This window comes from Phalacrocorax aristotelis, chromosome 7 (genome assembly GCF_949628215.1).
Source record: "Phalacrocorax aristotelis chromosome 7, bGulAri2.1, whole genome shotgun sequence".
In the NCBI taxonomy this organism is placed as follows: Eukaryota; Metazoa; Chordata; class Aves; order Suliformes; family Phalacrocoracidae; genus Phalacrocorax; species Phalacrocorax aristotelis.
In genome coordinates this window covers 40,787,006-40,811,142 of record NC_134282.1, presented here as the reverse complement: position 1 = coordinate 40,811,142, position 24,137 = coordinate 40,787,006, and the positions used below count along the sequence as shown (strand labels likewise).

General features: G+C 35.6%; 1 protein-coding gene across 3 annotated transcripts in view; it reads left to right on the top strand.

Moving 5' to 3' along the window:
* The window catches only part of UNC13C (unc-13 homolog C), a 244,132-nt gene that overhangs the window by 155,793 nt on the left and 64,202 nt on the right, over nucleotides 1–24,137 (top strand). For all 3 annotated transcript variants that reach the window (XM_075100328.1, XM_075100329.1, XM_075100330.1), the window contains 2 exons: nucleotides 10,723–10,856; nucleotides 19,552–19,637. In XM_075100328.1, coding sequence (XP_074956429.1) covers nucleotides 10,723–10,856; nucleotides 19,552–19,637 — 220 coding nt within the window. The remainder of the gene's footprint in view (nucleotides 1–10,722; nucleotides 10,857–19,551; nucleotides 19,638–24,137) is intronic.

Sequence of the window (24,137 nt, the reverse complement as noted above, 5' to 3'; positions counted from 1 at the left end):
CTTTAGGGAGGCATTAGATTGATTACTGTTCACTTAAGATCCATAATTGGAAAATAATTTTTAAAAATTTAATATTTCACTTCAGTAGCTTTAGAAAAGAAACATTATAAATTGCTGAAAAATACATACTCTCTGCCCAGTCTTATATTTTAACACCTATGATACTAAAGCTTAGATCTCTGCTTCAAGAAACCAGAGGATATAACATTTCTTAATATTAGTCTGTCAGGCTGAACTGTCAATGCAAAATAAGCATAGCATTTGTCATATCCCAAATGCCATGCAAAAGCCTTGAGAATGTTTTGGGGTTGTTTTTTCCCCCCCTATAATGTGGCCAGAGTTTATTTGATAAGTAATGTTAAAATTACACAACTGTCTTAACAGAACATCACTGCTTTATCACATTACCTCTTGTTCCTTACTTTTGCCTTCTGGGTGGTACACTGGAAAAATGGTATTTCAGTGACTATTCCTGCCTTGAAAAGGATGAATTAAGTTGTTTGGTGAATGCACATTTGCTGTGTAGTATATAATAGATAAGAACAGTCATATCACATGATATAAGACATCAAATTTTACCTGAAAACACATTTCACTTGAATCCAAAATATGAATTCCTGTATTTCAGGAGAGGCAGTACATGCTATGTATTCAGCTTTTCTGAAATGAGAATTTGTTTTCTAATGTTGCATTACTGTTATGTGAGAAAACTTATATCTAGCTCCCAAGTTGTGAACATAAGAATTTCTCACCAGCACCCATAGGCACTCCACACTCTGAAAGCATATGTATGTATCTGTGCTCCAAGAGATTATATTACAAGCTGAGTAGCAGTATAAATGAGCAGAAGGAGCAGCTTCAGACATCACATCTATTTGCCTCATAAACTGTACTGTTTTCTTGCTAACATTTACTCTGCAGCAATTTGATCTTGTCTGTTATATATAATATGAGCTGTTGCTAGACTGGATATTGCATAAGTCTACAGAGTTTATGAGCAGATGCTGGTCATTTTAGTAAACAGCTAGAAGTGAAGTAACCTTACTTCTGCAAAGCATCATACCTGCAAAAGCTTATCTGCATTTAAAATGGTTCACTACTTTATTCATAAAATATTTTAACCTGTCTATCTTAGTAGATAAAATGCAGGTATATAATATCCTTTCTGTTCAGTAGAGAAGGTAAAGCAAGTTTAAAGTGATGCCTGTCTCCAAATTCTTTTGAGCAGAAGGAAGGGCAATACCATTATATTATTTTTCTCTTACACAATTCCACTTAATGATAGAGCAATACGAAGTCCTGAAATTAAAAAAAAAATAAATCCACAAATGTTTACTGAGGTGGAAAACTGAATTAACTGCATTTCATTGTATTTGTATGCCTCTTCTTTTTCAGCAAGATTTCCAGCAGGTGAGTTTGTACGTAGAAACTTAAAGCAGAGACATGTCTATAGAGATATGGTCTATAGCAAGTACAAGAAAATGTAAAGAAAATGTGCAAAAAGAAAAATTTAAAATTAAGATAAATAATCTTTATTCAAACATTCAAAATAACTCATCACTAACAGTAATCAAACAACAAACACATATAATCTTAATAACAGATACTAAAACTTTCTGTTTCACAGCAGGTGGGAGGCAATTCTGAAAAATATAATCTAACTGATCTTGCTTTAATAGAGATCAGTAAAATAATTTTAATTACTACCTAACTTTTATACCAACTCTAGCATTGTACAAGGAAACTACCTTCTGCATTATCCTCTTAAATTTGCCACCAATATATCTGCTTGTGCATTTAATTTTAGGAACAGCTAAGTATAAAGTTTGTTGGAACCTATAGCTCTGGAGGTTTTCTAGAGAATCCAGGTGCACTGCAGACCAGCTTGTGATATCACTGTTATAATAATGAAACAGTAACCAATACTTTAATTAACATTTCACTAACTTTGTGTCCAAACCCCTTAGTCCAATTACACCAGATTCCACCCTCGGGCCTTCTTCATTAACCATTCTGCTTGCCTCCCCATCAGATCAGGCTGCCTCCTCTCAGAGGAAGGAAAGGAGTTCATCCTAGCATGGTGGTGCAGCACAGGAGGTTCATATTTTAGCTGCCCAGCTGAGATTTGATCTGTGAGTAGTGAGAACTGAAATTGATGAACCCCAAAGCAACAAGAAACGGTTCATATGTAGGTCACCACCTGCTCTCACTCAGGGGACAGACTGGCAGCTGTTGTCCTATCAAGGCCCATTGCAGGACCAGGGTTTTACCATGGTTCATTTCTTGTCTGAATCATACTGTGGATGATGTTATGAAAAAGTGGAGCATAAGCAGCCTACTTATTCCATCTGGCCAAAAGTGGTAGGTGCTTTTGTCTACAACCTAAAATTCCTAAAGATGCCTGCCACAATATTTCTAGAAAAAACATATTTAATGTCTGAATGTGTGTAGTTGTCTGATTTTGGGGTGAAAACAGAACAATGAAAGATTAAATTGAGGGTGCTCGAGTTTGGGGAAATTTATTGCTATAAGCAGAGTAACAAGTAAATCACAAAATATGCTCAGCAATTCCTGCTTTCTCATTTTATTACTCTCTACCTTCATGTCAGAGGCACAGTCACTGTTATAAAGCAAATACCTTGCAGCAAAATATCACCCCCGGGGAGCAGCAATATTTCATGGGGTGAAGCATGATAAATGCTAACAGTGTGCAAAAATGTCATAATACAGTTTCATATCAGAATGCAAAGAACAGCTGATGACAAAAAACAAATGAGTACTACAGGTATTAAAGCATAACATCTTGACAGTCTTACCGACACGGATATTACTGTCCTCATTATTTAAGACAAAGCACTCTGATGAAGAACTACCTAATTCCTTATGCAGCAGATGTAGTATTTTCTCTTTTTAATTAACGTTGATCTGAGTGAAGAGCTAGCTGCCTTATGCTGAAAAAAAAAAATGCCTTGAAAAGGTAATTTAGGAAGCACTTTGATAACTTTCTGACTCAATTTACAAATCTGTCACTGATTCTGTTTTCTTAAGAAAACAACAACATTTTGAAATCTTGCTGACACCTGCAATGACTGAAATCCCTTCAATAATTCTGTTTGCAGTCTTCTCCACTGACTGAAACCAATAAAATGCAGATCAAACTCTTCCTGTTCTCTGAAGAGCTCTTGATCAGTAAAATCATTTGATGATTGATAGCACCAGGATACTCCCTATTTGACACTGGCTTAGCAGAAGAATATTGAAATTCTACCTGATTTTGGAGTACTTTTCTTTGCCTGTTACTCTGCTCTATGTGTTGTCATGGTGAAGCATGGTGCAGAAGGCTAGGAGCTAGCAACAAATTAACTAGTTCTGGAGCCAGGTGTTACACAGCTATAGCAGCACTGTGCTCGTCCCTTGCGATTTATCTCATCTTAGAAGTATAACACCTTAGGTCAGGTTGATAATGTACTAATAATATCCTAGATTTTGGGAATCAGAGTTTCTGTATTAGCAAGATGCTGTAGACTAGCATGTGGATGGATCTATGGTTTGAGAAATGGCTCAGTTTTGCTGTACTCACCTGTGAGTCCCTGGTCACTTTTCCAGTTGGGATTTGGGAACCCAATCCACTTAGTTGCTTTTGAAGGTGTACCTCTTTTTCTTTAGTAGAAATGACAAAAAACTAGTAGATTATTGATTTCTTATAGAAACACTGTAAGGATTGAATCATGAAGCATGCAATCTGTGATCTGCAAACACATTCAAACATATGAAGCAGGAAATAAAGTTGTGCAGTAGTGAAAGCTGTTTACCCCAGGGAGTCCTATTTTTCAGGCATGCAAATTTCAGTGCCAAGTAATGCTCATTGCGAGGCACTTTGTTACATTTATGTACTGCTTCAGATGCACTGAAAACGTTCTAACTTCTTCAAATCTGGCATGCAGAAGGTACTTAGAGACCTCCTCTTATGTTATAGCATTGTATTTAAAGGGCAGCATGTTAGCCACAGTAATGGAAAAACCTTTGATAAAGTACTTTAGAACAGCAGAAGGATGCATTTTTGCTGTGATATTTCAAACCCCATGCACATTATGCAGTTAAAAAGCAAAGGGCCTACAATGGTTGATAGATTTTCTTAAAAATGTAAAAGCTGGGTTTTACAGTCTTCCAGAGCAACATTTCTATCCTTTCAATTTGTGATATGTATTACATAACAAACCATATATTAAAATATGTGATATATAGTATATAATATATAATATATAATATATTTTAAAAGATGCATGATGTTATTGCAAATCGTTCCTTCTTTACCACAGTTGTCCTTTAATGTAGTTATGTTGAAGAGAGTAGGGTATTATTACAATTAGACTTCCACACTCTTAAAAAGATTGCAATGTAGATATTTCAGGGCAGTATGAAGGTTATGCTGATTGCTGCAAAGAGCTTTCAGTAAGTGAGGGGCTCACCTGAGTCTCTCTCTACTTATTCCCTGCATAAGCATAGTGTTTTTGGGAAGGTGGGGCAAATAAAACCAGAGTAGCACTTGGCTTGCCACTCCAGAGGAGCTATGCATGATATGCTGCCCTGAATGGGTAGAAAAATTAGAATGGCTCCTTTCATGTGCCAGTCCTCAAAGAAAAGGCATGAAGAATCTTAATTAGAATTTACCCAAAAGGAGTCCATTCCATTTCAGTTGGTAATGGGGAAGGATAAATGGAGTATAATTTCTCTTTCAAATATGAAAACAGTTTAGGAGTTACTATGCAGTAGCACTGTTCAGTGAAATCTGTCATATGTTTTGAATGCATTTTTAGTGTCTGCAGTTTCTTCCTTTAGCCTCTCCAAGTAATGCTGTAAAGCTAATTTTTCATTCTTTACATACATAAAAATTTTTTAAAGTATAAAAATTTATATAAAATTCTAAAAATAGGTGTGTGTAATACATATAAATGTCTATATATGTGTATGTTATATATATAGTGCATGTTGTATATTCCCTGATGATTCTTAAGCTCTCCCAAATTAAAGAATATTAACTGAGCAGTTTAAAAACACAGAAGTACCATTAAAAGTAATATTTCATCATCTAAGTCTGGTCTATAAAATTGCACTCTGTAGCTTCACACAAATCAGAGCTACTGCCTTAGTTTCCATTCAGCATCCATTCTACCATTATTTATCTAGAAAACATGATATTCTGAAACTTAGCTTGAGGCTCACATCAGACACAGTCTTCGTACAGATTAGTTTCTGAAGTCATAAGATTGGATTTATCAAAGTCGCACCCATACAGATATTGTGTATTGATTACAGAGAACATAACAAAATAAAAATAAAGCAAAATAAAGCCATACATTTGTCCTACAAACTGGTAAAATTAATGATGAGAGAAGTTGAAAGCCCTGTGGCCACCAAGATGATCAGAGGGCTGGGAAGCCTGCCATACGAGGATAGGCTGGGAGAACTGGGTTTGTTCAGCCTTGAGAAAAGGAGGCTTGGAGAGGATCTCATCACCATGTACCAGTACTTAAGGGGTACCTACAAAGAAGATGGAGACTCCCTTTTTACAAGCAGTCACATGGAGAGGACAAGGAAGAATGGACACAAGTTGCTCTTGGGGAGATTCCGATTGGGCGTGAGAGGGAAATTTTTCACAGTGAGGGCAGTCAATCATTGGAATAATCTCCCCAGGGAAGTGGTTGACTCAGCCATGTTGGACACTTTCAAGAGTCATCTGGACAGTGTGCTGGGCCATCTTGTCTAGCCTTTGCTCTTCTTAGAAAGGTTGGACTAGATGATCCCTGAGGTCCCTTCCAACCTGTGATTCTGTGATCTAACTTACTGTAGCTTTGCAAAATAGTTGGAACTTCTTTTCCCTGAAACTGTCTGAAATTTTTCCCAAAACACCTTAGTACACTTGATACAAAGTAGGAATTAATCGTGTTTTACATTAGTCCTATGATGTTCTTGGGGATTTCTTTTCCAACGGATGTAGGACCACCACTGAAGGCACTGTCATTCTTGCCATTGGCTGCTGTTTGGATTTTACCCTGTTTCATGTGTTCCAACCAAGTTTTCACATGTCTTTAGTGTTAATGTACTGTTGTAGGAATTAGAACTGTCTATTAGCAGAAAAGACAGCATTCCCTGTGACAAAGAGTTAATAAAAGACACACCATTTAAGAATGCATCATAAAATCTAATGCCTGGCAATCAGATTTATGATCCACTGAGAAATTCACTGGATATAGCTTCTGTATAATTCAGGAGCATTGGCTGAGATCAAACCCAAAGAGATTTTATATAACCAGAGAGATTTTAATTTAAGGAACATCTGGAATCTAGGATCCTTAGCAATACATTCCTAATCTAAATCTAATTACAACAGATTGCTTTGAAAACTTTTCTAAGGGACAGGAAATGATTAGTAGTGAACTTCAGTATAACAACCAAAAATTTCCCATTCTGGCAGTCCTGAGCTGTGATGAGAACATATAATCTTTAAAAGCAGCATCAGGCAAACAGCTATATTCATTAGTACCCAAGCAATCACATTTACTCCTCATGCTGGTTTCACGTAGTCCATTTTCTAAAATATTTCATTATTTAAGTTTGCCAGTTCTATGTTGTTGCTTGACATTTTTGTATGGTAAAGGATGTATGGTATGCTACAACATTGGAGTCATCCTAAGGGCAAGAAGTAGCCAAGTCAATTAATGTGAGCATATAAGAAACCTGTTTTGTCTAATACAAACTTATTCTCATGCCTTGATGGTGAGACATCATCTGGTATTATTATTTGATCTGCTGGCAGATGCCTTTTAGGAATATCACTATTCTGCCTTTGGCCAGTTAGTTATTGAGCTTTTAAGTATAGGATCTACTACAGTACCTTCTTATGATATTTCATGGTTCTGTGCATGCGGACACCATTACAATCCCAAGTGTCTTTACAGGGGGTCAAGATATTTTAAGTAGTCTTTCCTAAATGAAAAGGCTAGTGAAAAAGAAAGTGATTCTGCTAACTGGTTAACTCATTCGTATCAATACTTCCTGAAGGGTCTCTTGGTTTTGCTATAGGAGCATTCTGTGATTTTTAGCTTGTCCGGTGAATTGTGTATGCACCAAAAATGAAAGGCAACTTCAGAAAATCATTCTTTTAAAAAGTCGTGAATCATGAACAGTATCTGTTATCTAGTGATTTTTGTCATCTTGATATATTGAGAATTTATGTCACTCTTGAACTTTTCAGGTGTGTTTTTTTAAAATCTCATTATCGGTATCATCCTCTATAATGATAAGCAGTATTCAGTGTCTCATATATCTTGTCACTATAGTTGTGCCAATCTGACTCCAATTGGGTATATCGGGTATTTAGTTCATGTTTTTATACTGGCAGTTTTTTTCTAATGGATATAAGTTGAGTGAAAAAAGAAAGTTACTATTATCAAGATAAGCTTTTTCCACTTAATAGACCATATAGTTAACCACATTTATACTCCAGAAATTTTGTGTGTGTAAATTGTTGTAAGCATATACTTTGCTTATGTAACAAACTAATCTAATCTTGGCATTTTAAAAGGCCTTTCCACAACTTCTGCATAGACTGTAAATACACTATGCCATGTAAGTGCGTATGGTGTTGTTTCCTGAAGCGAAAGGATACTGAGAATTGGTTGGATATGGGACTAAACCACAAGACTGAGACATGAGCTCTTATCATCACAGTTACAAAATTAAAGCAGATAAATTTATTTTGAGACCACAGAGAAGGAAAAACTTAACTTGTTTTTTCATTTACTAAGAGGGCATTCTTACTGACTGTTCACAACGTGCTAATGGTAAACCCATGTCACCAAAGCAGGCTCCAACAAAGCAGTATAGAAATTAAGCTTCAGTGCCTCTAAAAGAGTGTTTCATTTCATTAAGAAAATTTTAAAATATAATGTTATGATGCTGTCCTCCCACTCACTTTTTCTACACTGTTATGCAGTTTACTATGCCTCTCAGTTATGCTAATAAGAACATTTTGAAACCGAGTAAATTGTATCACTGAAATTTTTTTATATGAAAATAGCTCTGTTTCAGGTTAATTTTTATTCCAAGATGGAATTTTCTTCTGTCAGTTTTGCAGGTTTGCAACTAATCAATGTAATCAAACTTCTGACATTGTTTTACCTTGTTACAATGCTTCTTTGAAGGCATCTGTTGCCAGAAACCGCATAGAACAAATAATAATGCCAGCAATAATAACAATTAATGTAAAAACAACTTGAATGATTCTGAGCATTTCTAACCCATCAGTTAGATTTTAGGATAAAAAATAGAAATTACAACTGGGCATGGGCAGAGTATGCACTTTCATTTCAGAGCATAAAACTACATCTGTTAATGAGACCGTTTAAAAAAAAAACCTTCTCTGGGGATTTTGAAAAGATCATCTTGATTTTTAAAAGACTTCTTTGCCAGAGAATTTTTGTGGAAAGCACCTCCTTGTGCAACTATTAGTTTGTAAATTAATTACTTTTTGCTATCTATATTAAAGAGCAGAATTTCATATTCTGCAATTCACAATCATGACTAGCTGTCTCAGCTACATGGTATTGCAGGTTCTTTCCGTGAAACACAGCTCTTGGATAAGATGTTGGACTAAAAGTGAACTGGCTTTGCCTTCTACAACTGCCTTTCAGTTGGTTTGGCTTAAACAGGCACTAGCTTCTGTGAAAAAAAATGGTATATTAGAAATAAATCTTTGATATAGAAACAAGGTCTTTTAGTAAATGTATAACGCATGCCAGGGAAAGCCCTTGTGAGTGATATTAACTCTCCAATATTCATTTCTGTTTTGAAAAGCACTCTTGTTTGCATGTGTGGTTGTAAATTGCCAGTGATACTAGTCACAGCATCCACTGTAACTGCTTTGCAGCCTTACCTTTATTTCAGTTGCTTTAGACACTGACGGGGTAGCATTTGTAAATCAGCTGTGTATGTAACAGCGTGATTAATGATACTTTTCTAAAATATTCCACAGTGACTATGAAAACAATTTCAATTAAGTGTTGTTGAAATTCCCTTTCTGCCATTCTAAATGCTGCTAATAGATAAAAGTTAATTGAGGTTAAGATAACATTTAATTCATTCACTATGTCACTAATACAGTGTCATATCTATTCAAAGAGGTAGGGGGTCCACTGAAGTGGTCATATTTGGACTACAAATGAGAAGTACAGGGAATATATGTTTAAACTTGCAAGATAATAGGCTTGCTTATTTTATCTGATATATTAGTTGAGTGAAAAGACCTCTTTTTATCTCTGATGGCTGTGTAGAAGAGACCTAGGATGTGCAGACGTACCTCTGTGTGGCAGAAGTTATGTGTGTATGTATGTGTGTGTCCATACAGAGGTAAGAATATTTCTTTTCCTATTTGGTTCTCTGCAATTAAGTAATTTATTGGACACTAATAAGGAATCTGATCCTTCTGTCAAGTGAAGAACTGAAAAATACTATTGTCTAGGAAACTGTAGGCTAAGAATTCATAAATAGAAACTGTAGAGACAAAACCTAGCTGTAAATGCACATTTTAGTGAGATTAAAAAGTATAAAATTCTCAAGAAAAATTTGTAAGTTGTGACTATTATATACTATACTATACTATACTATATAGTATAGTATATATATACACACACTATATATATGTGACTATACATACTTATAACTATATAAAAAGGTGCAAAAGGCAGGCTTCAGTGGAGAAGAGAAAAAGAACACTGCTTTATTTACAAACTTTTAATTAATAACTGGAGAGTCATGCGGGTAATCCATCTGATGTATCAGTGTTTCCTCCCCTTCCTCATTATTATTACGAAAATGTAAGAGGACATCTCAGGTTCTCTGCTTTGGATGTGAAACTGGTTGCAGTCCTCTTAATTTACAAGGAGTGTACAAAAATCCCGTTTCCCTGGATAAAAAAAGTAATCACACAACAAAGTGGTTTTGCTTACAGCTTTAAAATCCTTGATAAGGTAATACCTTCAGAAATCTCTCTTTTGGACATTTCTACGTATGTTTTCCTAGTATTTTTGTGTGTCCAGGGATTCTTTTTCTTCCCTTCCTACTTTGTGGTGTTTTCCCCTGCCTCTTTTAAATGCACGCTTTGTGGTTCTACCAGTCAATTTATGAGTTCCTGGAAAATGTGCAGAATACTTCGGGCAATAGCTTTTTTTTTTATTTTGGCTATTAAAACATAAAGGGATATTTAAGCGCTGTTTCATTTAGAGTGAACAGCATAGCAGTTAGGCCCAATAACTTCAGCGTATAATCCAAAACGAAACAAGAATTGTTCCTTATCATTGATTTGTTCAGTATTTATTGTGTAGAGTATAGAAGTTCTGCCTCAGCAGACAATTTTACCTGCACTCAGTTTCAGCACAACAGAAAATTTAAGAATGTATTTAACTGAAGTGTGGGTGTGCACTAAAAATCTACTCTCTGTTGATCTTTTTTGACCTGGCTGTCTTTGCACTATGTATGGTTTTTGATATATGGGCATAGCCAGGTACAGTCTGTCACACAATCTACTCTAATTTGGATAGACAGTCTGTCCAAAATTTCTGAAGATTCTTAATACGTCAGTCACTCTGTAGTCTGTAGGTGGAAATCCCATAATAATTTCTCTAATTTCTCTGATATCAAATAGATCCAATCTTGTTTTAACAGGGTAAGAAACAAGAAGTTCCTAAAGAAGAACAGGGACCAACAACAAAGAATTTGGATTTCTGGGCACAGCTTATTACTCTGATGGTCACCATCATAGATGAAGATAAAACAGCATATACACCTGTCTTGAACCAGTAAGTAATTACTTTCCCCATAAAAGCTAAGAATCATGGATTTATTAGAATAAGGACAAGAAATACACCTGAATCAGTAGTTGTTTAAATATAACCTAGCTGGAGATTTTTAAAAATACAAAATATAAAATCGACATAGTTTGATAAAAGACTTAGTGCTGTGATCATGGAAAGAGAACCTTTTGTTTTAGGAACACTAAAGACACGTGGTATATGAACCATGCCCAGAAGTTAAGTAGCAAAATATTATGCAAGAGAACTAAACAGATAGAAGAGAAAGATTAGTGAAATAGTGTGATGGTATTAATATTATGATAGTGTCTTGGCACACAAGGTATTCAAATCAGGCTGAGACTTTTTTAGGCATTATAATAGAGTTTTAGGGATGTATTTGTAAAAGAACAATGAACTTCACAGAAATACCCTCTCCCAGTTTATGATTGGCTAGAGAGAAAGCCTAGCCACGCTGACTTGAAAATTTATAAAGTGGAGACCAATATCCTGGGCTTACCAGAGGTGGAGGTTGACTTCTCAAAATTGAAGATGTAACAGATGAGGGAGGTACAATCAATAACAAAGAGAAGTTGGATAACTTAAGGTTGATGCACTAGTAAAGAAGAGAGAGCCAATATAAAAACACAGAAGGAAGAGATAGAGCACTGGGGTTTGAAAATTAAATATACAGGAGTGCAAAGGAACATATTTCACTTACTAAGGCTGGAGAAACATATGTCGCACTAACTGAAATGTGAGATGATGAGGGCCTAGGGAAAAGTTTTCGCTCTTTTAGCTCTTTGGAGGTATTTTACAGAGAGATTCTAGAAAATCTGGGCATAGTCTAGCTGTGATGACTTATGTAAAGGTTAAAATTGAAACATACCCAAATTATGGCTAAACAATTAATAGAGGTATCTGCAGTGCCATTTAAAGGAATGGTCTGAAGGGGAGCAACAGCAAGTCTATTTCTTTCAGCCAAAATAGGGTAGATACTGAGAGGCACTCTGTACATGGACATGTGCTTGCCTGTTGATAAAAGGTACCATACTTTTTATGGACCCAGAGTATAAGTACCAAAGAAACCTCCTGGTGATAACCAGAAGTTGGAAGGTATTTCATTGTCTTCTGATTCCTTCCTTTCCTTTAAATAAATGAAGGATTGTTTCAGTCCTGGATAATAAACATCTCTGTTCAATTGTTTCCTGCACTGATCTTATTAAGGAATGAGTTCTTACCCTACAGAGGAAACAAAACTCTTTCCCTCTTTACTCCATTTATACAACTTGGTGTGAAGTTCCTCTATTAAGGAAAGCTCAATTTTTTGTCTGACTGTCTGTATAACAAATACACCTATTATAAAACATCTAACTGGAACAAATGCATACATGTGTTTCATTTCAGTCTTTTCACTGAAATTAAACAAGAGCAATTGGGGGTTAGTTATTCTAAAAATTGTTCTAGCTATATTATTATGCAAACATGAGGGAGAAAGGAAAGGAATAAAGCACAGAGTTCATCTGAGGGGATTAGGAGATTCCCTAAAGAACAGTGAGTGATTGTGTAAAATGTGAAAAAAGAACCAGGCGTGGACTGAGTTGGGACAGATTAAGGGAGAGAGTTTGTGTGTGTGACTTCACTCCCATTTTCACTGTTGTTTTGGAACTGGGAGGGTGAACACAGGGAATAGTGTCTTTGAGAAATAGGAGACATCAGGAGCAAGAGATGAAGAGGCTGTGGGTGGAAAAACTTGAAAAACTGTTCTGAGTTGCTTTGGATACCTTTTTTAAAAAAGAAAAGCTTCTCCTAACACAAAAGCAGCATATAAAAACTCTTGAGAAAAATGACAGGCAAACTCTCCCCCTTGATTACCCCAGAAAAGAAAAATGGATGAAAGGAAAATATAAGTTGAATGCATAAGAATATTGCAAAAATATTACTCCTTACCAGAAATATATGGCCATGCATTGTCTCAGTGGAATATTCAGGCCTACATCCATTTGAATCCTGTTCTAGAAATTAGGTTACTGAAGATCCCTAGGAGAGCTCCAAGCATTCTGATTGGAGTTTTCACAACGGTATAATATTGCTCAGAATTTTTTTCCTCAACCAGTTTTGGAAACCTTAGTTTCATATCTACCTTGGAGGCAAAAAAGATGCTGTGATAGAGCAGTTTGAACTGCATCAGATGATGAATCCAGATGAAACATGACATGATTGCCTCAGCAAGCATTGCAGCAACTGAAAGACAATACCAGACTATTCAGTGGGAGTTGTGGGGGCAACCTGCAGATCTTATGGCATAAGAAACTTGACAAGCTTGAGGGAAAAACATAAAGTCTGGTATTTAAGTTGTAAAATTCTCATTCTACTAGATAAAAGAATGTAAAATGTGATTGGAAGCTGATTCATAAGCAAATCTAGGACTTCCCGGAACTTGTTGAATATGCATTGTATGCACTGCAAGACAGCAAAAATTTATAAATATAAAATATTTATAAATATATTTATATATTTATAAATAAATATAAAAATTTATAAAAATAAAATATCTGTTCAGTTAAAAGGAAAAAAATCAAGAACAAACTCTTCAACTGAAATATGCGTGTGCATTTGGAAATCAAGATCTAAACTTTGTGACTTTGCACATCGTTAGCAAAAAGCTTTCCATTCAACTGTATAGCACATATACTCAGAGCAGTTGTGTGTTGTAATGCAAATTTAAGAAAAAAGACAGCTCTGGTGGGGCTTTAAAATTTGTTATTTACTAATTGTTGCATCTTTGCAATGTAAGGATCTGTTTCTTTTCCTCTGTGAACACCGTGTGTTTCATACTTTTATTTAGCAGTTTAGTACTACTTTAGTACTTTTTAGTACTGTGTTTCAGTGACTTCTGCAGAGCATATTGAAATACTGGCTTAGCTATCGATTGAAATTATCAGTCTGTATCTGGTAGCTAAAAATCACATTTTGAAAGGAAAATAAAAATCATAGTTACTATTAAAGAACAAACACTATTAATGTTGTCTGAGATTACCAGGGTTGGATACCCAGAAAATTGTCTTATTCACTGAAGAACCAAGAAGTGATACCATTTATTATTTGGGTAAAGAAAGCATAAATGGTGTTTTAGAAGAACTGATCAAAGATACTTAGCAAAAGTATTCAAACATGAAATAGTATTGCAAAATCTGTTAGGAACTTGTATTTGCAGGTAGATATAAGAACTTGGAGCAATGTTAGCACTAGGTTCTTGGAGAAGACATAGGCAATAACCAACTCAAAAAAACAGTGGTAGGGTAAAAACCAGAGCTTACAAGAGATGGAAGAAAAAGTTATATGAGTAACAAAGTTAAATTTTGGAAGTCAGAAAGCATTAGCTTAAAATTTTAAAAGTCAAGTTAGATTAAACATTGCAAAAGAAAGAGACAAAAGGAAAATTGAATACAATGAGACTGAATTCCCTTTGCAGTGAACACGGTATTTAGTTGAATTATGATCTGGGCATTCAGAAATTAAAGGAGGATAACACAGGGCAAGGAACCTAACTGAAAATGTTGATGCCAACACAGAATGGCTACTGACACTGAGTGTCTGGAAATGGAAAGGATCAGAGCTGCTGTAAAAGCAAGCCTCCAAGAGGTTTCATGCACTCCCTCCCCACTCCATACTGTGGGAAGAACTGGCACGTGAAATCTGCATGAGCAGATTTCCTCATGCTTCAGGAGCTAGAACATTTAATGAATCCGTGAAGTCAAGGATAGTAACTTATACTGAAGAAACAGCATAACCATAACCTATGAGTCAGTAAGTTATGAAATATACATCAGTGTTAAAGAAAATAGTCCTAACAGTCATGTAGCTGAAAGAGGAAGATATCTTGCATTGTCAGCAGCACAGAGATCAATAGACTTTTGTTCTATGCCCATCAACACAAGGTATGGGATGTGGTATAAGATATCTAAAACATTTTTTGAAAGTTGCCACCTCTGCTACAATTGGTGAAACTGCAGCAGCCTCACTGATAGATACTGTGGGTTTAACTGAATGAAGAACCTCACTTCTGGCACATTTGGGAGAAATGTGGAAGGGAGCTTCTGTTCCTGATGCTCTACATTTAACAAAGTACATAAAAATTTTGCCTATTTGAAGTTCTGTAAGGCTTTCTTGAGATCTATTTGAGTGTGCCCACACTTGCGTAAGAACTCTATCAAATGGAAATGAAGTGGATAATTGAGACTTTTGTGGATAATCTGACATGTTTTAAAATGCCTATTTCAATGGATGGGTTTATAGTATCTTGGGTTTATATTTAAAATACATAAGTGATTTATTGATTTGAATAAGGAATTAGGAGGTCATTTGGATTTCAATTTTTTATTTTAATCTATGGAGATCTCAAATATTTTATTTTATTTTTTTAATTCCAAGGTTGTTTTTAATCGCATCTTTTCAGGCTTTGATGAAGGAGCTCTTATAAACCATGACATTTGTTACTAAAACAAATTTTATGCAACAGAGGAATGTTAATCAAAACACAGTACTATGAAAAGCTCAGCTACCATTTTAGCAATTTAAGGACCTTGAGAAAAGACCAAATCCTGCTACCTTCATGAGTAAAGCTGTTAGTGCAGTGAGTTATATTTTGCATAATAACATATTCGGCTGCATTAGGAGGACCACAGCCCACAGGCTGAAGGAAGTGATTGCTTCCTTCCAGTCGGAACCTGTGACACTGCATTTGGATGGTCGTTTCCAGTTTGATTCCCCACTACAAGACAGATGTTGTCTAACTGGAGAACTACAGTGGAGGACAATCAAGAAATGGGATGGAAAACAGTGTGTGAGGAGAAGCTGAGAGAGCAGTTTGTACAGCCTGAGGAAGACACAGCTAAGAGCAGTGCTGATTGCATTCTTCAACTTCCTAATGAGATGTTATAAGGAAAAGACAGAGCCAAGCCACTTGCAGAAGTGCACAGTAAAAGGCATGAGCACAATTATCAGGTAGAGAAACTCATATTAGCTATACAGGAGCAAATCCACATTCCACAGTGAGAGGGGTTGCCCAGAAAGGTTGTGTCATTTTAATCTTTGGAAGTAGTCAGAATTCTGGTGTACAGGCCCTGAGAAACCTGATGTAACTTTGAATTTCTCTCTGCTTTGAGCTAGATGAATTTCAGATGTCCATTACAGCTTAATTTGTTCAAAAATTCTGTAAAAATAGCTGCATTAGCTCAAAACAACATCCAGTCTGCTGTTCATGTGGTCAATACTGGATGCCTAGAGAAAGTGTATCGCAGTCATCATTGCTCTCCTGGCCAGATAATGGTTGAAATAGTAGCCACAATATTATAGCCTGTCTAATTAAGGACAAAATTTTACTCCATCACAATTCTGTGATACTTGTTTGCAGCAAATCTTTTGAATGCATGATGTAGTCTGTCAATCCTGTACACTTTGTACAATAGTCACTAAAAGAATAGCTAACTGAAAATACTCACAAGTATTACTTAGTTAAATGTAAATATATACCAAGGGGGAAAAGCTAATCCCAGGATTTTGATGTTAGCAAATGCAGAAATTGGATGAAAAATTTAAAATTATTTAGATTTTATATTCCATTTAAGAAAATGTCATTAATGCAGAAATGTTATATCAATTGCACTCTGATAATCTTTGTCCCATACTCTGTAAACTAATAATACTTCAAAAATTTAAAATCAAATTGTCTACACCGTACAGCTTTAATGTCTCCATGTAATTCAGTTTTCAACCATAATGTATGTTTAGTACCTAAATGAAAGGAATTTTAACAATAGTAGGTAACAGCTATTTATTTCTGAAATATGTTTATAACTAGTAATTTTTTAATAAGCAGCTTGTGGCTAATTAGTTTTGTGATACAAGATGTTGTATTGTCTCAAATTGCTGTACATCAGTGAACAGGATAAGGAATGCAGACTAATGGAATAAAGCTTCTTTTCTTGTATCAACACGTTTCATATGAATGACAGGATAAAAGAAAGCCAGGAATCAGACTTGAAGTGGTTATTTCTGATGTGGCAAAACAATGTTTGCCACGGCTTCCATTGTGCATACCTGTCTGAGCTGGGTGGACCTGCAGTGTTGAAAACTAGAAATTTACTTTGCTTATGGGATTCCACTTACCACCAGCTCTGGTATGAGTATCGTTCATAAATGCAAAAACTGGAAAAGCAATTGTATCATTGCACAGAGGAAGGGCTCGAATAGTGCTGAAGACAGAGCTCTGTAATTATAATGTAATAAGCAAGTAGTTTTACTTTCTAAATTAGGATTAAATTATCTGGAAGTCAAACTATTAAACTGTAGGAAACTTTCATGAAATAAAGTCTAGCTGAACCCTGGCAAGCTATGTGATGTCATTTCCAAGCGTGTTAATGCTTGGAGAAGTGTACTTTTTGCAAGACAATGAGATCTACAGGTATATCAGGTACCTAGTTCATTAGCCCATTAAATATATTTCACTGGCTGAAAATGTCGATTAGATTAACTGTCCACATTACATTACTAACCTACTTTGGACAACTTATCTATTCTTTCAGTCTCTGATGAATACACCTAGAGGTATCACAGTTGTCATGAAGCAAATTCATTATATGTGAAAAGTAAAAATCTTATAATAAAATGCAGTGGGCTTTCTGTTGTATGATTGTTTTTGTCACAGTAATCTCCTGCTAAGAGGTCACTGTGTCGGATAAAATGTACACAGGGTGTATGAGAATGGCAGTCAATCCTGCAGGGCCGTATACAAAAATGTATCCATGTAATGATAAAATTGCAAATATCCATACTGTAGCTACTTGGTGGAAGGGTTTCATTAGTATGTCCAGTTGATGGTTATTCATCAAGTTTATATTCCTCAGGGACACAGAAGCGGATATCTCTGGGTGTCAACTCCAGGTACCTAACTGAAATCAGGTGGCATGAATTGAGGATACTGTGTAGAACTACAGTAATTTAAGCAACATGGTGAAAAGATAATTGCAGTTTGTGTGTGCATGTTTTTTTCACAAGTTGAAATGTATACATATACATATACCACTAATCAAACAAATGTATTTTTATCAGGCTCAGCCTTGCATTCTGGCCAGCTTTGCATGATGGACAAAAGACAGTATCAATATTAAATCAACTTTTAAATATTTCATCAGAGCAACATGGTTCATGGTTCATAGTTCAAGTGTGGTGCTAAGAGAGCACTCAGACTGGGCTGGAGGTGAAGAAATTGAGACAGTTAGAATACATTTGAGCTTTTGAACAACAATTAATTTTATGTTAACAGACTTAATACCAAGTTCTTTAATTGAGCTGCATTAACATAATGAAGGCATATTAGTGATCTGAGCTAGCAATTGTTTAATATTAAAGTGACAAGAGCTAATGAGCTGTTTAAGTACTTTCTTTTTGCAGGTATGATCAAGGTCAAATATGTCCCTGGAAAGAATATATTACTTAGGTTATATTGCTATCACCTTAAAGTTGCACATCATTCTCATTCTTTTTTTGGCAATAAGAACTTCAAAGATTCTTATATTTTTACAAAAATTATTACAGAATATTCTCTGAATTTGATTAGTGCTTCAATAAAAGGTCAAAATACTTTGGATCAAGTTCTCTGCTTGTGTAACGTAGTGTAATAAACTCAAAACAAAAGCCACACAGCTCTGTGTGTTTCCTCATTAATATGGCCTTTGATGATTTTATGTATTTGTGGTGAACTGCAGCGTATTCCTATGACTCTCAATGCACTGCTGTAGTATAAACAACTGTTTTACCCTTCAGAGGTTTTGTGCAGCACTCCTGCTCTTTAGCTGCATGACCTGCTTTGGTCTACTTCTGTGCCTTGAGAACTGCTCATATTAATGTCGGTCCCACACGTGCAGTAAGGACAGACTTTTTTTTTTAAAAAAAAAAAAGGACAGACAAACAGCTCTCTTGAAATATGATGTGAAATATACAGTATCTGTCACAAAAAAGTCAGGTTTTGCTAGTACTTAACAGTGAAGATGGTAACTGAAAGATTAAAGCTTTTCTTTTACATAGAATAAGAAGCAGCTGATATCTATGAAAAAGTTGTGGAAAAGTACTTACTGTATAATAGCAAAAAAATATCTAAAAAGGACTGTTTTTCAAAGATGACATGAAGCATAAGACCAAAAACAAAAGTTTTAATCAAAAGTAAGCATTTTTCTACCTGTTTTATCCATACTTCAAGATGTCTTCAAACAGTGGATTGGATTCAACTAGTATAAACCAATATAGCTTCACAGACAATTTCATGGCTTTCCAATGTAATAAGGGAACTAAGGAAACCCTGTAGCTGCTAAACATCTGGGCCAACAGTTTCAGGTTTTTCATAAGTCATCTGATTTGTCTGAAGTTGAGGAGTTATCTGCAAGATAGATGGGTGTTTCTTGATTTAAAAAGTCATGTGAGGGAATTGGTGCAACATTCAACTAATTGCTTAGTTAGGCCCCTGACATTAGGCTAAGGGACATTTTTATCTGAAGATTGGATAGTTCATATAATTGTACAAAATACAAAATACAGTCAGTGCATACTGGGGGAATTATTTTGTGGAAACATTTACCTTTCTACTGTGCAGCTGTGAGCATAATTTCTACTGGTGGGTGAACTGATGTAATGTGGTTGATTGCAGATTCCCTCAAGAGCTGAACATGGGAAAAATCAGTGCCGAAATCATGTGGACTCTATTTGCCCAGGACATGAAATATGCTCTGGAAGGTAATTAGAACAAACTATCAATTATGCTAGAGAGTTCACCAAGACTGGTTGCCACTGCAAATCACACCTGGCATCAGATTTTCGTGGGTGGTAAGAGTTTTCTGACATACTTGTTTAAGGTGTTTCATAGGTTAGTGAGAAAAAAGCACTGTAAAGGAAAAAAATCTTTTCACTGCGACTGTATGAAGTTCTGTGGAAGAAGGAGACAAAAGAACTGTAACTTGAAACACAACTTTATATTACCTAAATCTGACAAAATCGGCAACGTCCAAAGAACCACAAACATGCTTGCTAGAGAACACCGTAGGCGTTCCTTTTTTTCTTACTAGCTGAATATTGCTACCTTGCCCGTAAGAAACATTTACAGAATGAAGTTATGGAGAAAACACACACAGATAATTAAACCTTTTTGTGTTCAAAAGGCAGGCTGTAGTCATTCTAATTCCAACAGAGTCAAATGCAGTTTCCTTTTATTCTTTAAGATAGTACTGTGGTTAACCATAGGTAAAATATAATTTTTTTTCTCTGTAGCAGATAATCTCCAACTAATGGTTTCACACCCACTGATTAAACTACGGTTATTGCACAAAACCAAGTAAAAATACCTGCACGAAACATTTTTTAAAAATACTGAAGAGAAGGAATAAAGGAAATAGTCTTAATTAATGATAGAAATATTGCCAGCCCATATACATGTATTCACATGAATTTTTAGATCATTATTAAAGTCATTACTCTTGAAAATAAGTTCCGCAAACTCTCCCTAACTTGTATTTATTTCTGCAGAACAAAAAATGGTGATATTAGCTGATATTCACTGATTTTCTTTACCTATTAAATAGATTTCAGGTTTAAATGTGAGAGAAATGCAAGGGTATCTTAGTTTCCATCTGACATCAAGAGCATAGCTAAGATGAATTGGAAACTAAATGTATCAAACCTGAATTTGATCAGTAAACTAGTTTTTTGCATGGCAGGATAAGTAATAAAATGCATTCTGTTGGTCTTGTACATATACAACCTTTACAGAATTTCTCTCCATAAAGGAAAAAAAATAGGTAAAAAAAAAAAGTAAAGAAAAGGTATATCAGAAACCAGTTTATAATATAAAGCAGTCGGTGCAGTTTATAATCTCATGGTCAACCCAATAGGATGTGAAAGAAATTATAATATAGAGGACTGTTTTTTAAAAACAAAATAACATTTTCTCATCCTTTTATAAAAAATTGTTATTCAGGGAAACAAAGGGTTTGTAGTGCTAACCAATTGTTTTTTACTTCCACATTAGCAGAAACAGCTAATTGTGATTTTTAGGTAAGCAGAACTCACATTGTCTTTGATCAGCCCTGCTACTAACTACAGAGCCAGTCTGCCAGTGGTGAAAGTAAGAATGAGGTTGGATTTCAACAACAATGCAACTTGACAGGCATAAAGGATTTTAAAAAATGACTATTTGAAGAGTAATTTCTGTATTATTTGCTCCTGAATGTCTAATGTGATAATATCTGTGTGGTGGTACATTGATGATACTGTAGAATTTTGTGATGATAAAGAAAAAAGGTGAGTGACTGGAATGGCTATTAATGGAAGAATTGTTCACCTGCTGTTGTGCTACTTTATTTTTTTAATTATATCATTTGAATGTGGAATTTGCACACTAAGCACAGCAGGTTTAAAAAATAGGAAGAAAGGAAGGAATGAATTACAGGGGCAGTGATTATAATATGTAGAATGACAACAGAAGAAATCAAATCTAAGATGTGGGCGGAAGAGATGTTTAAACTACTATTTGAAGGTGATGTTCTATACTCATGTCAGAGTGAATCAGAAATACAGGTTTGAGAAAGCCTATGTCAGGAGATCATCCTCTGAGAGTGACTAATGAAGCCAAAAGATACCAAGAGCTTAGAAGCATGAAGACCAAATCAAAGCCACTATTTTGGATTAGAACGTATTCCTGATTACGTCCATGAGAACAACCTTGTATGTGGAGAGGCTGTAAATCAGAAACAAGTATTGGAAGATGGCTGTTCTGCAATTCAGTGTTGTGATTGCACTTATAGATAGCTAACACAGACTAATAAGAATTTCTAATGGCCATTATATTGTCATGCTTTCATAATTTTGAATGTACAGTTATGCTCTGCACACACACATCCCTGAGCACCGCAGTGCTTGTAGTGTTTTAGCCATGGAACTATAAACATTTTTTACTGCAACAAGATAACTTGCAAAAGATAATTCATTCTATTTGCTAAGTAAAGTGTACTGATCACTCAACAGGCAGCTTCAGATCAAGCAGTGGTTTGTTTCTTGGTTATAAAGAATAGAACAGAAGCCCTTGAGGAAGAGTTAATTTTACAATGTACAAATTGTGGATGGCTGGGCTGGATCAGGACTTTAAAGCAAATATTAATGTTAATATCCTAATTCTGCAGAGAGAGATAAGTGGACTCATTAGGAGGCACTTGTCTTTCTCTGCCTATTCCAAACCAGACCCTGCGTATGGTGTCACCTCTGTGTTGCTGTGGATACTGTCTTTCTGAGGAAAGTAAATGCCATTTTTGTCATTAGAAATTCAGTCATTCCCAGAATCAGTAGTGAAACAGTTCCTGTGTGCAAATAATAATTAAAGGAGATTGGAATTACTCATAAATTAGAAATATACATAATTTTGCCTTCTATGGTTTCATTCCTAAACAGGAACTTCAATAAATCTAGTCACAAAGTATAGATCAGCATGCTATTTCTCTCTCCAGCTTTGCTATTTTATAAATTCTAATTCCTTCCATGGATATTCTACAAACTGAGTTTGATTCTCCAGTTGTTACTTGCAATAAAATTTTTTACTTCGAATTCTACAAGATTAGGACCAAGCCCATAAATATGGTCACACTCAATACTCATGGTTTTAATGGAGTTCATTAAAATGCATTGCATTCTGCCAAGCCAGTCTTGCCTTCCAAGTTATTAACATAGGCTACCATCTGTTCATATGTAGTGTCCAGGGCTGTGATTGCAATCTTTTCCTGGTTCAACTTAGTATTAATCTCCTGAAGCAGCATCTTTTGTGTTATAAAGTTGATTCCTTTCAGCATCCAATCAAGAAGCAATGAAATAGTTCAACATCGTTTGCAAAAGGATTGCTGATGTGATAAAAAGATTAAATTAGGTCATCCAAGATCCTGTTTCTGGTTTTTCCCACCTTATGTGTATTCCCAGAAATACCCAGCCACTCTCATCAGCTTACATTCAGGAAATGAATGTCACAACTCCATTCTCTAACAGAAGGCCAATATTGGAACATCCAGTTTACACTCCTTATTCCTGAGAGCAGTTCAGAATGGCTGTTCAGGCCACATCCTCTCACTGTACAGCTGAATGCCTCCTGTGTCTGCTCAGGGGATGTATGGAGCTGCTGCTGCTGCTGGGGAGATTTGCTGCTCTTCAGGAGTGCTGCCTACCTCCTTTGCAATAGGAGCCAATAGCCCCTGTAAGCCAGGCACCAGCAGCCATTACATCCCTCTGCCTTCTCTTCTCCCTTGGTTTTTGCCCAGGATAGTCTAGCTAGGAGGTTGCTGTTGTGACATGGAGAAGATAGAGAGAACAGCAGCTTCCATAGCAGTGGCCTTTTGCTACAGAAGAGTATATTGGCTGCATGTCACTGTGAATACCAAGGCAGCGTATTTGCATATGACAGGGTAGATGGCTGTTGTTGGGGGAAACAGTTCACTTTGTGGGTGAGGGAGGAAAGGACATCCCAAAGCCCATTTCAAGTCTCCACAGCTGCTGAGATCAGGGCTACACTGTGCCAAGCTGACGTGCCTTCAAACAAAACTGTACTAAAATCTGGTATTGAGTTCCTCATTTCATTCTAGATTTTCTTCCATTTTAAATTAATAGTAATGCTTAGCCTTTGCATAGTATTAAAAGTTTTATGTAAGCTTTAACAAATTAAGTTCACACCAGTTCTAATTTTTTTCTGATCTAAGGAGCTTGGGATTATTTTCATGTATAGATTTTGCATGGAAGTATCACATGTTTCTCTTTGAGAACTCACTTTATTAGATTTGGTCCGTTTTTTTTTTTTTTTCTTTGCAGGTTGTTCATGAAGCAACAATGATTTGCATAATAGATTATACACTACTGTTTGGCATTTAGTTGACACAAACATATCCAAGCTTATAGGGTGGTAATATTTTTGTACTGTGTGGTCCTCAATTTATTCTGTATTTATGGTACAAACAAATGAGAACAGAGAGAGAATTCCACCAGCAGTGCAAGTGATTTGTTACTGACTTCATTTAGTAAGAAGCCTTTTCCTTTCCAAGCATAATGATGTGGTAGTTAAAAAATTATGAGAGAGTAATGCGCTGAAATTAGACAATTACAAGAGTATCTTTTACTCTATGTCCTCGGAAATATCTTTTTCCGATCTTTCATATCTCTAACTTTTGAATATGTCAGATCAAATGTCCAAAGCTATCCAGTCTGTTAGAA